This window comes from Hemiscyllium ocellatum, chromosome 24 (genome assembly GCF_020745735.1).
Source record: "Hemiscyllium ocellatum isolate sHemOce1 chromosome 24, sHemOce1.pat.X.cur, whole genome shotgun sequence".
Classification (NCBI taxonomy): Eukaryota; Metazoa; Chordata; class Chondrichthyes; order Orectolobiformes; family Hemiscylliidae; genus Hemiscyllium; species Hemiscyllium ocellatum.
The window spans coordinates 16,108,507-16,122,114 of record NC_083424.1 but is presented as its reverse complement, the minus strand read 5'-3'; the positions used below and the strand labels follow the sequence as shown (position 1 = coordinate 16,122,114).

At 41.5% G+C, this 13,608-nt stretch overlaps 1 protein-coding gene across 1 annotated transcript in view; it reads right to left on the bottom strand.

The window, feature by feature from the left end:
* Window positions 1–916: 916 nt before the first annotated feature.
* The window catches only part of ptpn11a (protein tyrosine phosphatase non-receptor type 11a), a 59,929-nt gene continuing 47,237 nt past the window's right edge, over window positions 917–13,608 (bottom strand). Inside the window, exons 15-16 of the mRNA XM_060843512.1 lie at window positions 11,044–11,145; window positions 917–4,495 (exon numbers count right to left, since the gene is read on the bottom strand). Of these exons, the coding sequence (XP_060699495.1) occupies window positions 11,076–11,145 (70 nt within the window). The 3' untranslated portion in view covers window positions 917–4,495; window positions 11,044–11,075. The remainder of the gene's footprint in view (window positions 4,496–11,043; window positions 11,146–13,608) is intronic.

The following is a 13,608-nucleotide window of genomic DNA, read 5'->3' as shown; positions in this document are numbered from 1 at the left end:
AATTGAACCCAAGTCTCTGGCGCTGTGAGACAACAGTGCTAACCACTGTGCTGCCCTCAAAGGTCTTGCTAGGAAGCCCAGGTTCAAGTCATTAAGCAATTTATTACCACCCCGATATTTCTCAGGCAGAGAAGACCATCAGACACAAGGACATGAGTAGGCTAGCAGTCCCTCGGGCCTGCTTTGCTATTCAACAGGATCATAAGCTGATCCAACACTCCTCGCGTCCACTTTCCTGCCCTTTCTCCATAACTCAATAACCTTACTGAGCAAGAATCTATCTCAGCCTTAAATATATGCAAGGACTCTGCCCTCAGCTTTCTGTGGGAAGGAGTTCTGAAGACACTCAATCGTCAGAGAAAATCCCTTCATCTCAATCTTAAAGTAGCACCCCTAATTCTGGAACCTATGCCCTCTGGTCAGAGACTCTTTCATAAGGCGAAACATCCTCAGCACTTACCCTGTCTCAGGAACCCAACACAATGCAGAGGCTAGGATGACAACAAACAAAATCAATTGGATTACTGATATCTATTCTGAGAAGATCCTTCAGCAGAGAAGCAGAGATGAGAAATTAATGGCAGGGTATGCTAAATTTTGCTTTCAAATGCTTGTTGGAGCAAATGTTTGAGTAGGATAGCAATTTTACATAATGGTATTCCTAGGTTGGAAAGTTATGCTTACTGGAGGCTGCTGGCATCTAAATGCAAATTCATACATCCATTCATTTCAGCATCAGTATTGAGAGATGCACTCCCACATACTGCTAATCATTAAGACCCCACATGTTTTTACTTACTGCACACCAACTCCAGAAACAGCAGGGATGGGGATCTTGTGGAAAAAAAAGATACTCAGCTTATATAAAATGACTTTATTTCTAATTTTTGATCTGATACATTACAAATACATTTATACTCTGATATCAGCTTACGTAGCTTTAAAATCACAGCATGATTAGCAAAAAAGAAATTGACTACCACCCATATATACTTTTATAAATATAGGAAAATCATTTACTGTGTCTGTACATAAACTAGGCATCTGAATGGTATGTACTTTGACAAAATGTGAAATTACAGGATGGATAATAAAAAGCAGATATCATTTAAGTCATTGCACCATTATTCTGATCATCTACAATGGGTTATTCAGTTGGTGATCTGCAGGTGAACAGACAGCCCATGTAATAATCTGAAGCACTGGAGCAATTTAATTCACATTAAAAGGCCAACTGGTTACATCCACGACTTTCTAAAATTAATTCTCACCCCCACCCCCCCATTTCTTTTTATGTTCACTACTGAATGTAAGTGTTGTGAAGACGAAAGCTTATTCGCAAGAAAGGCTGCTCCAGATGCACATTCACAAACCAAGTGCAGAATTCCAAACTAATGAAGATCCCCAGTTAATGCTCAACTGTAAAACATAAAAAGCTTTGCAATGGCAGCATGCATTAGAACATCAGCATGGAGCAGTGAGCAATGTGGATTCATTCCTGATCCAGGAGGTCCGGACACCTGAAAACTGAGCAAATGCCAGAATACTCCAGAGAGAAAAAGAGGGCAGGAAGCAATGGTCATATTGAGGAAAGATCCTCATTGCCAGGGTGCTCTCATGCAGCTTCGCACAGCTGTTGGTAGAAGCCTGGAAGTAGGTGACAACCCACCCTCAGGCAAGTCAGTCATATGTGGTGTGGAAATTGGAGGGCAGGAGGAAATAAAAGATTTAACATCACAATGTTACAAAATCCTGATTCAAGTATAAAATCCTCCAAATAACTCCAGTCAGCAAATACAATAGAATCCATGGTCACATTTTAAACGCGAATAGTTTCACATAAGCTGCTTTACAGACAACTTACTCAACTCAGTTTCCTGCACGTTAACATTTAGATTCCCATTTTAATCATTTTTTAAAAAAACCTTGTTTCAGATCCTCAATATACTTAATTACAGACTGATACCAGCAGTCTCTCACAAAAGACTAACCAAGTCACAGGCTACACTGGACGGATACTACCTGCAGAATGCTACTGCAGAGGGTGGGGTGGGTGGAAGATGGGTTTTGCGGTTCCAGTCAGATTAAATTTACCCAATAGATTTGGCACATAGACTTAATACATGTACTGTGGTTCAAAAATATTTGAATGTTGGAAAACTCTGCCTACACAATTCACTGTCTAGAGACACAATCATCATGTTACATACTTAAATTATGGTTAAGCAGTTTATGCAGTTATTTATAGACAGTGGGGCTGTTAGACACAATGTCAAGCATCACGGACACTGCACTTTTCTCAATGCCTATGTAATCCTTTCAAAACACAGAAGTGGACATTTAAAATCAGTTCTTACAAGGGATCCAACGTTAAGATTTAGTATGGTCTAATCAAGTAGATAACTCAATGTTTTCCATTCATCCTGAAGTCAAATCTAGTTCAGAATGCTTTGAAGCTTTGGTTTTGACTCAAGACTAACTCTTTCTCTCTCTGCAGATTGCCAGATCAGCCGAGTATTTTGAACACTTGCTATTTCAGAAGCTTGTTTCTGGGATGTGCCAGTAAGTCATTCTGTCATACGCGCACACACACACATCCGTAAGAAAGTTCATTGAGGAAAAAGGCAATGGACAATAAGGAAAGTAGCACCATTCCTGCCCAGACATGGTCACAGATGAACTGATGGCTTTTATCAGGAATGCAAATGCATTGCATAGTTGCAACATAGGATAGAGGACGGTTTTTAAAAGGGATAGATGAGCAAAGGCTCAGGACAATGGCCTAATCCTCTCAATAGATTCTGACTGCATTTGGCTTAAAAAAGGCCCCTTTTGTCCTCACCTCGTCCAAAACCAGACAAAACGATGTCTTGGAAATTGTTCTTGTATTTAGACAGCATGATGAATTGTGGTGAACCTCCAAGTGGTCACTGTACCACAAGCTACCAGACAGGGTTAACCTTGGCAAGTTGTATCTCACCTTTTCCAAGTTTCAATAAAACACTAGGCAGAGAGAAGTTGTGCTATCCTCAAGGCATTTAGTTTCCACATCATAACTGATCCATTACATCCTCAAACACTAGGGCATCAAACTGAAGCCTTGGTCATTTCTGTTTTATGGAGATTTTAAAGTATAGTTCATATAAAAGTACATAGAAAATAAACTTCCAATTTACATACAAAATATTTAAACCAAAACCAGACCCAAGCCTTTTTATGACTCATTTGTCTCATATGGAACTTGCACAAATTGTTGCCTATACCAGTGAGAGCGAGCTGGGGGTGTATAGGAGGCTGGAGGAGGAGAGCGAGTTGGCAAACATCAAATTTTATAGGCACAACAGAGGAAGATCACTTGTTCCTGGCTTGAGATCCTTAAAAGGAGAGTGACACCAACCTTAACTCTCTCAGATATACAAGGGTGTCTTACTCATGGTGAAACAAATACTAAAATAAAGTGTGAACTCTTATGGGGAGGACAGTCAACTTGGTCATCTCTAGTTGTGGCTTTGAGGATACAAATGGAACTCTAAATCCTAAGTAAGTGTCAAGATCCCTGACAAGGAGGTCCTAAGCTCATCAGAGCTCAATGGAACTAAACACAAAGTACTGCGGATGCTGGAGATCTGAAGAGGAGGAGTCATTGGACTCAGATCAGTAACTGTTTCTCTTTGCACTTCCTCCAGCACTTCTGCTTTCATCTCAGTTGAGATTAGGCTACTGAATCCTCTCATTAGGACCAGGAAGAACAATCTTATTGGCACAGAATGAAAATGAATTTTAAAAATGTTTGATATGAAATAACAAATTGTGTGGGGTAGCACACATTTAGCCTTCAACCCTGACAGTGAGGCTATGGCCAGTGAATCACTTTCTTACAAAGACAAGAATTTAATATTTTAAAAAGCATCAATACTTCCAACAACTTAACAAGGAGGAGGAGGAAATGGGGTGGTGGGGGAATCCCATGTGCAAATTCCAACCATCCCTCTTCTAAGTTGTTATTAAAAACAAAGAATGCCAAATGTACAACACATAACACTCTCATGGTCTACGTCAATATTAGTGAACATGTTGCTAAAAGCACACTATTCTTTCAAGATTCATTTTAATGTATGATTTTCTAACAACCTCAACTGTTTTTTTTTAAAAACTATTCTGCACTTAAAGTGAATTAAAACAAGTTCAAGTACACAAAGTAAAAATGACTGCAGAGAGACTGTGACTGTAAAAAGGCACTTGGGTTTCACGTCAGGAAAATACTGAAAAGCGATGTGAATGATGCATAAATTATAGGTGATGCTTCACTTCCTAGCACAGAGAATGGCATTTGGAAAGCAATTTGGGAAGCTACTTTTCACTTTTAGTGTTTAAATGCGGGGGAGGGGAAAATCCATTCTGCAAAACTCTGAACTAAACCTCTGATGGTCATTTTTCATTCCACTCACATCTGACGTATTTCCATTTCTCCTCTGCTTTTCACAGCCACTTGTTCCTGAGGGGAAAATTAAATCATTTTTTTAAAAAGTCATTTTTAGCAAAAATGATACATAGGAAAATTATCTTTAATCATGTAAATGACAAATTAAATTCAATTAATTATAAAGAAAATGTGTGCTTCAGTCAATGGCCATTATTTCAAACTACAAAATTATTTACATTGAAGCATAGAATTATAGGAGAAGTAGGCCATTTGGCCCTTTGAGTCTGCTCCACTATTAAATATGACCATAGCTGATCATCCAACTCAGTGCTCCATTCCCTTTTTCTCCCCATAGGTTTTGCTTACTTTACACTTACAGAACATGGCTGAAATTAATGTTGAGTAATGTGCTCCTCAGATTCAACTACAAAATACTTTCTCATGTTTAATAAGAAAATATGAGTTAATTAAGGACAAAGTTCATACTTATTCATCCATGGGATTCAGGAATCATCCACAAGGCTGACATTTACTACCCATCCCCAATTGCACTTAAAAAAAAAGTTATGGCGAGTCAACTGAGGGCTTGCTAAGCAACACAGAGCTGTTAAAGCTATGCCTGTCTCTTTGTTGGCTACGTAGAACAGTTGATCTTCCGTAATTACACCAGCACCACTCCCCACCTCTTCCTCCGCTACATTGATGACTGCATTGGCGCCACCTTGTGCTCCCGCGAGGAGGTTGAGCAATTCATCAACTTCACCAACACATTCCACCCTGACCTTAAATTTACCTGGACCATCTCTGACACCTCCCTCCCCTTCCTGGACCTCTCCATCTCCATTAATGATGACCGACTTGATACTGACATTTTTTTACAAACCCACCGACTCCCACAGCTACCTGGATTACACTTCTTCCAACCCTATCTCTTGCAAAAATGCCATCCCGTATTCCCAATTCCTCCGTCTCCGCTGTATCTGCTCCCAGGAAGACCAGTTCCACCATAGAACACACCAGATGGCCTCCTTCTTTAGAGAGCGCAATTTCCCTTCCCACGTGGTTAAAGATGCCCTCCAACACATCTCGTCCACATCCTGCACCTCCGCCCTCAGGCCACAACCCTCCAACCGTAACAAGGACAGAACGCCCTCGGTGCTCACCTTCCACCCTACCAACCTTCGCATAAACCAAATCATCCGCTGACATTTCTGCCACCTCCAAAAAGACCCCACCACCAGGGATATATTCCCCCCCCACCCCTTTCTGCCTTCTGCAAAGACCGTTCCCTCCGTAACTACCTGGTCAGGTCACGCCCCCCCACGACCCACCCTCCCATCCTGGCACTTTCCCCTGCCACCGCAGGAACTGTAAAACCTGCGCCCACACCTCCTCCCTCACCTCTATCCAAGGCCCTAAAGGAGCCTTCCACATCCAAAGTTTTACCTGCACATCCACTAATATCATTTATTGTATCCGTTGCTCCTGATGCGGTCTCCTCTACATTGGGGCACCTAAAGCAGAGCGCTTTAGGGAACATCTCTGAGATACCCGCACCAATCAACCACACCGCCCTGCCCCAATATTTCAATTCCCCCTCCCACTCTGCCGAGGACATGGAGGTCCTGGGCCTCCTTCACCGCCACTCCCTCACCACCAGACGCCTGGAGGAAGAACGCCTCATCTTCCGCCTTGGAACACTTCAACCCCAGGACATCAATGCGGACTTCAACAGCTTCCTCATTTCCCCTTCCCCCACCTCATCCTAGTTTCAAACTTCCAGTTCAGCACTGTCCCCATGGCTTGTCCGGACTTGTCCGACCTGCCTATTTTCTTTTCCACCTATCCACCCCACCCTCTCCTCCGTGACCTATCACCTTCATCTCCTCCCCCACTCATCCATTGTACTCTATGCTACTCTCTCCCCACCCCCACCCTCCCCTAGTTTATCTCTCCATGCTTCCAGCTCACTGCCTTTATTCCTGATGAAGGGCTTTTGCCCAAAACGTCGATTTCACTGCTCGTTGGATGCTGCCTGAACTACTGTGCTCTTCCAGCACCACTGATCCAGAATCTGGTTTCCAGCATCTGCAGTCATTGTTTTTACAGAGCAGTTAAGAGTCAACCATATTCTGTGGGTTGTCTCAACCTTCAGACTGGGTGAGGAGAGACTGCCTTGCCTAAGGGACATTAAAGAAATAAGCAGCTGCATGCTTACTACCACTGACTCCAGCTGTTTTACTTCATTAAAATCAATCAAATCAAAATAGCCTGTGCAGCAGTGAATCTTGAACTCATGCCTCAGAGTGGCTGCAGACTGTTTTCTATAAATTCTATAATCTATTATTAACACATTGAACAATATATGCATTCAGTGTGGGGATATTGGTCATGCTGAATCATTAATTAGCTCCTTAGTAGGTAATATTCATTAAATGTGTCCAATAGAAAGGCTGCAGTAGTGAGTACAGTGGGTTCTTTCTTGATTATGTGCTTTTGGAGATAAGTCTCTTGATTAAACAAAATATATGTCATAGCTATTAATTTAACGGTGTTATTTTCTGGGTCTGTAGATTGTGAAGGAGCAAAAATGGCCTTTGCAGTGATATGTACTTCTTGTCAGATGTGGGAGTTTAAAGAGAATTTAAGGGTTACTGTGGATTATATCTGCCATAAATGCTGTTGGATTGAATCTCAGCAGATCGAATGGACCAGTTGGAGAGACAGTTAGAAGCGATGAGGAAATTGCAACAGCAACAGTATGGCAGTTATAGGAAAGGGGGGGGGGGGGTGAAGTCTCAGATACAGTCACACAGATGGGTTAACTCCAGGAAGAGCAAGAGAGGTAGGTACCCAGGGCAGGAGTCTTTGTGGATATACCCATTTCAAACAGGGGATGCTGTTTGGGAAAATGTAGGGGGGGTGATGGATTCTCAGGGGAACATCGCACGAACAGCCAAGTTTCTGGTATTGAGACTGGCTCTAATGCAACGAAGGGTACGTCAACTTCCAAGAAATCAATTGTATGGGGGGATTCTGTAGTCCGAGGTACAGACAGACGTTTCTGTGGCCAGCAGAGAAAAAGCAGAATGGTGTGCTGTTTCCCTGGTGCCAGGATCAAGAATGTCTCAGAGGGTGCAGAATGTTCTCACGGGAGAGAAGGGCCAGCAAGAGGTCATTTCCACATTGGAACCAACGACATAGGAAGGAAAAAGGTTGAGACTCTGAAGGGAGATTACAGAGATTTAGGTAGAAATTTAAAAAGGAGGTCCTCAAGGGTAGTAATATCTGGATTACTCCCAGTGCAATGAGCTAGTGAGGGCAGGAATAGGAGGATAGAGCAGATGAATGCATGGCTGAGGAGCTGGTGTATGGGAGAAAGATTCACATTTTTGGATCATTGGAATCTCTTTTGGAGTAGAAGTGACCTGTTACAAGGACGACGGATTGCACCTAAATTGGAAGGGGACAAATATACTGGCAGGGAGATTTGCTAGAGCTGCTTGGGAGAATTTAAACTAGTAAGGTGGGGGGTGGAATCCAGGGAAATAGTAAGGAAAGAGATCAATTTGAGACTGGTACAGTTGAGAACAGAAGTGAGTCAGGCAGTCAGGGCAGGCAGGGACAAGGTAGGACTAATAAATTAAATTGCATTTATTTCAATGCAAGGGGCCTAACAGGGAAGGCAGATGAACTCAGGGCATGGTTAGGAACATGGGACTGGGATATCATAGCAATTACAGAAACATGACTCAGGGATGGACAGGACTGGCAGCTTCATGTTCCAGGATACAAATGCTACAGGAAGGATAGAGAGGCAAGAGACGAGGGGGAGTGGCATTTTTGAGAAGGGATAACATTACAGCTGTGCTGAGGGAGGATATTCCTGGAAATACATCCAGGGAAGTTATTTGGGTGGAACTGAGAAATAAGAAAGGGATGATCACCTTATTGGGATTGTATTATAGACCCCCTGATAGTCAGAGGGAAATTGAGAAACAAACTTGTAAGGAGATCTCAGCTAAGAATAATTGGGTGGTTATTGTAGGGAATTTTAACTTTCCAAACATCGACTGGGACTGCCACAGTGTTAAAGGTTTAGATGGAGAAAAATTTCTTAAGTATGTACAAGACAATTTTCTGATTCAGTATGTGGATGTACCTACCAGAGAAGGTGCAAAACTTGACCTAATCTTGGGAAATAAGGCAGGGCAGGTGACTGAGGTGTCAGTGGGGGAGCACTTTGGGGTCAGTGACCATAATTCTGTTTGTTTTAAAATAGTGATGGAAAAGGATAGACCAGATCTAAAAGTTGAAGTTCTAAATTGGAGAAAGGCGAATTTTGACGGTATTAGGCAAGAACTTTTGAAAGCTGATTGGAGGCAGATGTTCTCAGGTAAAGGGACGGCTGGAAGCCTTCAGAAATGAGATAACAAGAATCCAGAGAAAGTATATTCCTGTCAGGGTAAAAGGAAAGGCTGATAAGTATAGGGAATGCTGGATGACTAAAGAAATTGAGGGTTTGGTTAAGAAAAAGGAGGAAGCATATGTAAGGTATAGACAGGAGAGATCGAATGAATCCCTAGAAGAGTATGAAGAAAGTAGGAGGATACATAAGAGGGAAATCAGGAGGGCAAATAAAGAGGGGACATGAGATAGCTTTGGCAAATAGAATTAAGGAGAATCCAAAGGGTTTTACAAATACATTAAGGACAAAAGGGTAGAAGGGTAGTAGGAACAAGCCAAGGAACTACAGACAAGAGGGCCTGACATTGGTGGTGGGCAAGTTGTTGGAGGAATCCTGAGGGACAGGATGCACATGTATTTGGAAAGGCAAGGACTGATTAGGGATAGTCAACATGGTGTCGTGCGTGGGAAATCATGTCTCACAAATTTGATTGAGGTTTTCGAGGGAGTAACAAAGAGGATTGAGGAGGGCAGAGCAGTAGATGTGATCTATATGGACTTCAGGAAGGCGTTCGACAAGGTTCCCCATGGGAGACTGATTAGCAAGCTTAGATCTCACAGAATACAGGGAGAATTAGCCATTTGGACACAGAACTGGTTCAAAGGTAGAAGACAGAAGGTGCTGGTGGAGGGTTGTTTTTCAGACTGGAGGCCTGTGACCAGTGGAGTGTCACAAGGATCGGTGCTGGGTCCTCTACTTTTAGTCATTTACATAAATGATTTGGATGTGAGCAGAAGAGGTACAGTTAGTAAGTTTGCAGATGACACCAAAATTGGAGGTACAGTGGACAGCAAAGAGGGTTATCTCAGATTACAACAGGATCTGGACCAGATGGGTCAATGGGCTGAGAAGTGGCAGAATTTAATTCAGATAAATGCGAGGTGCTGCATTTTGGGAAAGCAAATCTTATACACTTAATGCTAAGGTCCTAGGGAGTGTTGATGAACAAAGAGACCTTGGAGTGTAGGTTCATAGCTCCTTGAAAGTGGAGTCGCAGATGGGTAGGATAGTGAAGGCGGTGTTTGGTATGCTTTCCTTTATTGGTCAGAGTATTGAGTACAGGAGTTGGGAGGTCATGTTGCGGCTGTACAAGACATTGGTTAGGCCACTGTTGGAATATTGCGTGCAATTCTGGTCTCCTTCCTATTGAAAAGATGTTGTAAAACTTGAAAGGGTTCAGAAAAGATTTAAGGATGTTGCCAGGGTTGGAGGATTTGAGCTATAGGGAGAGGCTGAACAGGCTGGGGCTGTTTTCCCTGGAGCATCAGAGACTGAGAGATGACCTTATAGAGGTTAACAAAATTATTAGGTGCATGGATCGGATAAATAGACAAATTCTTTTCCCTGGGGTTGGGGAGTCCAGAACTAGAGGGCATAGGTTTAGGGTGAGAGGGGAAAGATATAAAAGAGACCTATGGGGCAACTTTTTCACACAGAGGGTGGTGAGTGTATGGAATGAGCTGCCAGAGGAAGTGATGGAGACTGGTACAATTGCAACATCTAAGAGTCATTTGGATGGGTATATGAAGAGGAAGGGTTGGGAGAGATATGGGCCGGGTGCTGGTAGGTGGGACTAGATTGGGTTGGGATATCTGGTCGGCATGGACGGGTTGGACCGAAGGGTCTGTTTTCGTGCTGTATATCTCTATGATTCTATTTGGTTTGTTATAATAAAAATGTTAAATCTTCTCTTCCTGAATGGGAACTGAATTCTCTTTGAAGTTGGTCTCTATGAGGATCATAACAGCCAAAGGTTGTTTGCATCGAGGCAACAAGTACAATCCTATAACTGATCCCAGCTCAGGAAGGGAGCAAACAAGGTTCCTGTTCTATATCAGTTTCCAGAGACACCTTGGAGAAAATTCTCATATGGACATTAAAAAAAGCAGAGAATTGGGGCTATCCCCTCAACATCGTGAGTGAAGAGTGACTCAATCTGCCCAAGGATTTACAGTTTAGTAAAGAAGCAGAACCTTCTGAAATTAGATAACCTTTTATCACATTGCAAAGGTTGATAGATAATTTTTTTAACATATTGTAAAAGTTGAACATTCCATATGGCCAATGCATTCTTCATCTCTACCTGGAACGAGTGTATGGTGGCTTGTTTTTCAAATCTTGTTTGACAGGGAGGTAAAAGTTCAAATGTTACCTTTCTATTCTGTTCCAAACGCTGGTATTATCTCATCTATGGCCCTTTTGCTGCTGCATCAAGCCAACATTTTCATAGATCCGGCCACCCTCATCTTTCATCCTGCATCAAAAGATACTGTTCAGTAAAATGTGTTCACCATGGCATATACACATAATAATAAGTTCCTGGCTTTTGCTGCTCAATACTCTGCAATAGCTACAACACAAATATCTGACCTATCACCTTCTTAAAGAGGATTTATGGTGCCCTAATTGTTATTCCCCATATACCAAAACTGAAATAATTATTTCTCTCAACTCCAATTCTGTTTGGATAGGCAGGACATTTGTAGTACTTCCAGCTGATACGTGCACTATATACAGTATTGTATTTTCTGAAAACCTTGTAGATGCTCAAAAAACAAAGTGCTTCTCATATCCCAGAGAAAAACTCCACTGCAATATCCCTCGACATGAACCTTGTGCTCATGTATGAGAGATTGCAAACTGAAAAATGTCACATGCCTAGCTAACTTTTGACTGTTTCTTCCATTGCACCATTCATTTGGGAATTCCTCTTTCAACTTTACATGGTTACAACTAGAAAGCTAACTCACCGCCAGATTGCAAGGTAATCCATTAATGCATCTGTGACTACAGATGAGAAGTGTTATTAATTCTGTAGTCCTGTGGTCAGAAATGCAATGCCATCATGCTTACTAACACTGCAAAGTCATCTTGTAACATTGTGACTTTATGCAAGTGATATTATGTATAGTGTTGAAAATAATAACCCTAATTCATATTTTACCAATGTTTCAGTTTGAGATCAGGTAACTGTTCTCTTTAATGTAGCATATTGCTAAGAAGAAATCACAACCAGATATCATTTTCAATAAGTCAGATCAAAAAAGAAAATCACAGTATATTAACAAAATCAAATCATATCAAATATTTTCATGAAAAGATGTATTCCAGTTTCACACCCAACATGTGTCCCTAAGACACGACCCTCTCTCCCTCATAGCCCTACACACGGATGAAAAGAACCACCATTTCGACTGGGACAACACATCTATCCTGGGACAGGCTAAGCAAAGACATGCCAGAGAATTCCTAGAGGCCTGGCACTCCAACCACAACGCCATAAACAAACACAGATCTAGATGCCATCTATCAACCCCTCAGACAAATGAACAAGAAATGACGTTACCACAAACCCCAGGAACCCCATCCAGGAGAAAGATATAAATAGAAAGCAGGAGACAACAGCTTCGCTTCACTTGGAGGTCGCCACTGATGATGTTACCTAGCCGGGTAATGAAACATCTGGATATCAAACCTACAGCTCAGCGAGCAAACCTACACCCTAAATTGATAGTTGAGAGATTAATCCAGAGCATGCATTCGGCACCTCAATTTACTACTTTACACTGACTTTACCCCAACTCAAAATAATAACCAGGAGAGTGCTACTATTCTGATAGGAATCTTTCATCACATGATAGCTCCCATTATGGCAACGGAGTTAGTTGCAATCTCTGTGGAGTTAAGACCATTTGCATGCTTAAAACTGAATATAAATAATCGCCCTCCATCCACATGCTACAGAAAGTCGACCTAAAGTAGGCATTTAAAACCAAGTGCAAACAGGAGAGCTAAAGTAATCGAATAAAAACTGCATCATCCCAAATGATACAGGACTTGTGATATTTAAGCATTTCCATACATCACATGTACTGCAGCATCATTACACATCTCCAGCACCAGGTCCACAAATTACTACCTTCGAATGAAAAAAGCTTAAACCCAAAATCAATACCAATTCCAACAAAATACCAAGGATATAAAGGGTCAGAACTTATCGCAATACGGCATCTGGCAGAATCTGCCATTTAGCCCTGCAAATTCAGGACCAAATTATTTTGCTCACAAGGTGATGTGAGCTGTGAACAATGCAAAGAAAATAGGATGTCTGGGATCCCAATCAACAATGAGAATTAACAACTGGGAAATGAAAACAGGGAGGGTTTAAAGGAAACGGAATTAAAAAAAGAGTGAATTCAACAAACTAGGCACAAGAAGGGAAAGAGAAAGAAAGCAAGATTGCGTTGAGACAAAGAAAAAAAAGAGACCAAGAAAAATAAAGACATTTTTGAAGTGTTATCTAAAATTGAAAACATAGAAGAACTTCCCACTAACAAATGTTTACAAAAAGGTTTTTAAACCTCAGCTGCTATTATTTTAACAAATTAGTTACTGCTTATAGATTTAACCACCTGAAGCACCAATAGATTTAGTTAAACAGATGAATAAACTCAATGTTGCAGTTCTTTACGATTAGCAACATAATTGGTATCTAGTTTCAATCCATCAATTTAATTCAGCATACAGCTAGTTTGATGAATTACAAATTCACTTCTAAGAGTTTTGGCTTTTGTCTCTCCCAAATACTGCAGGAAAGATCACTCCAATCAAAATTGTTCACGTTCCAAATACACTTCTTGCCTTTTACATATTCTAATATTCAGCATCATATTTACCACACCCATATCATTAACAGGTGAATGTTTCAATTGTCTGT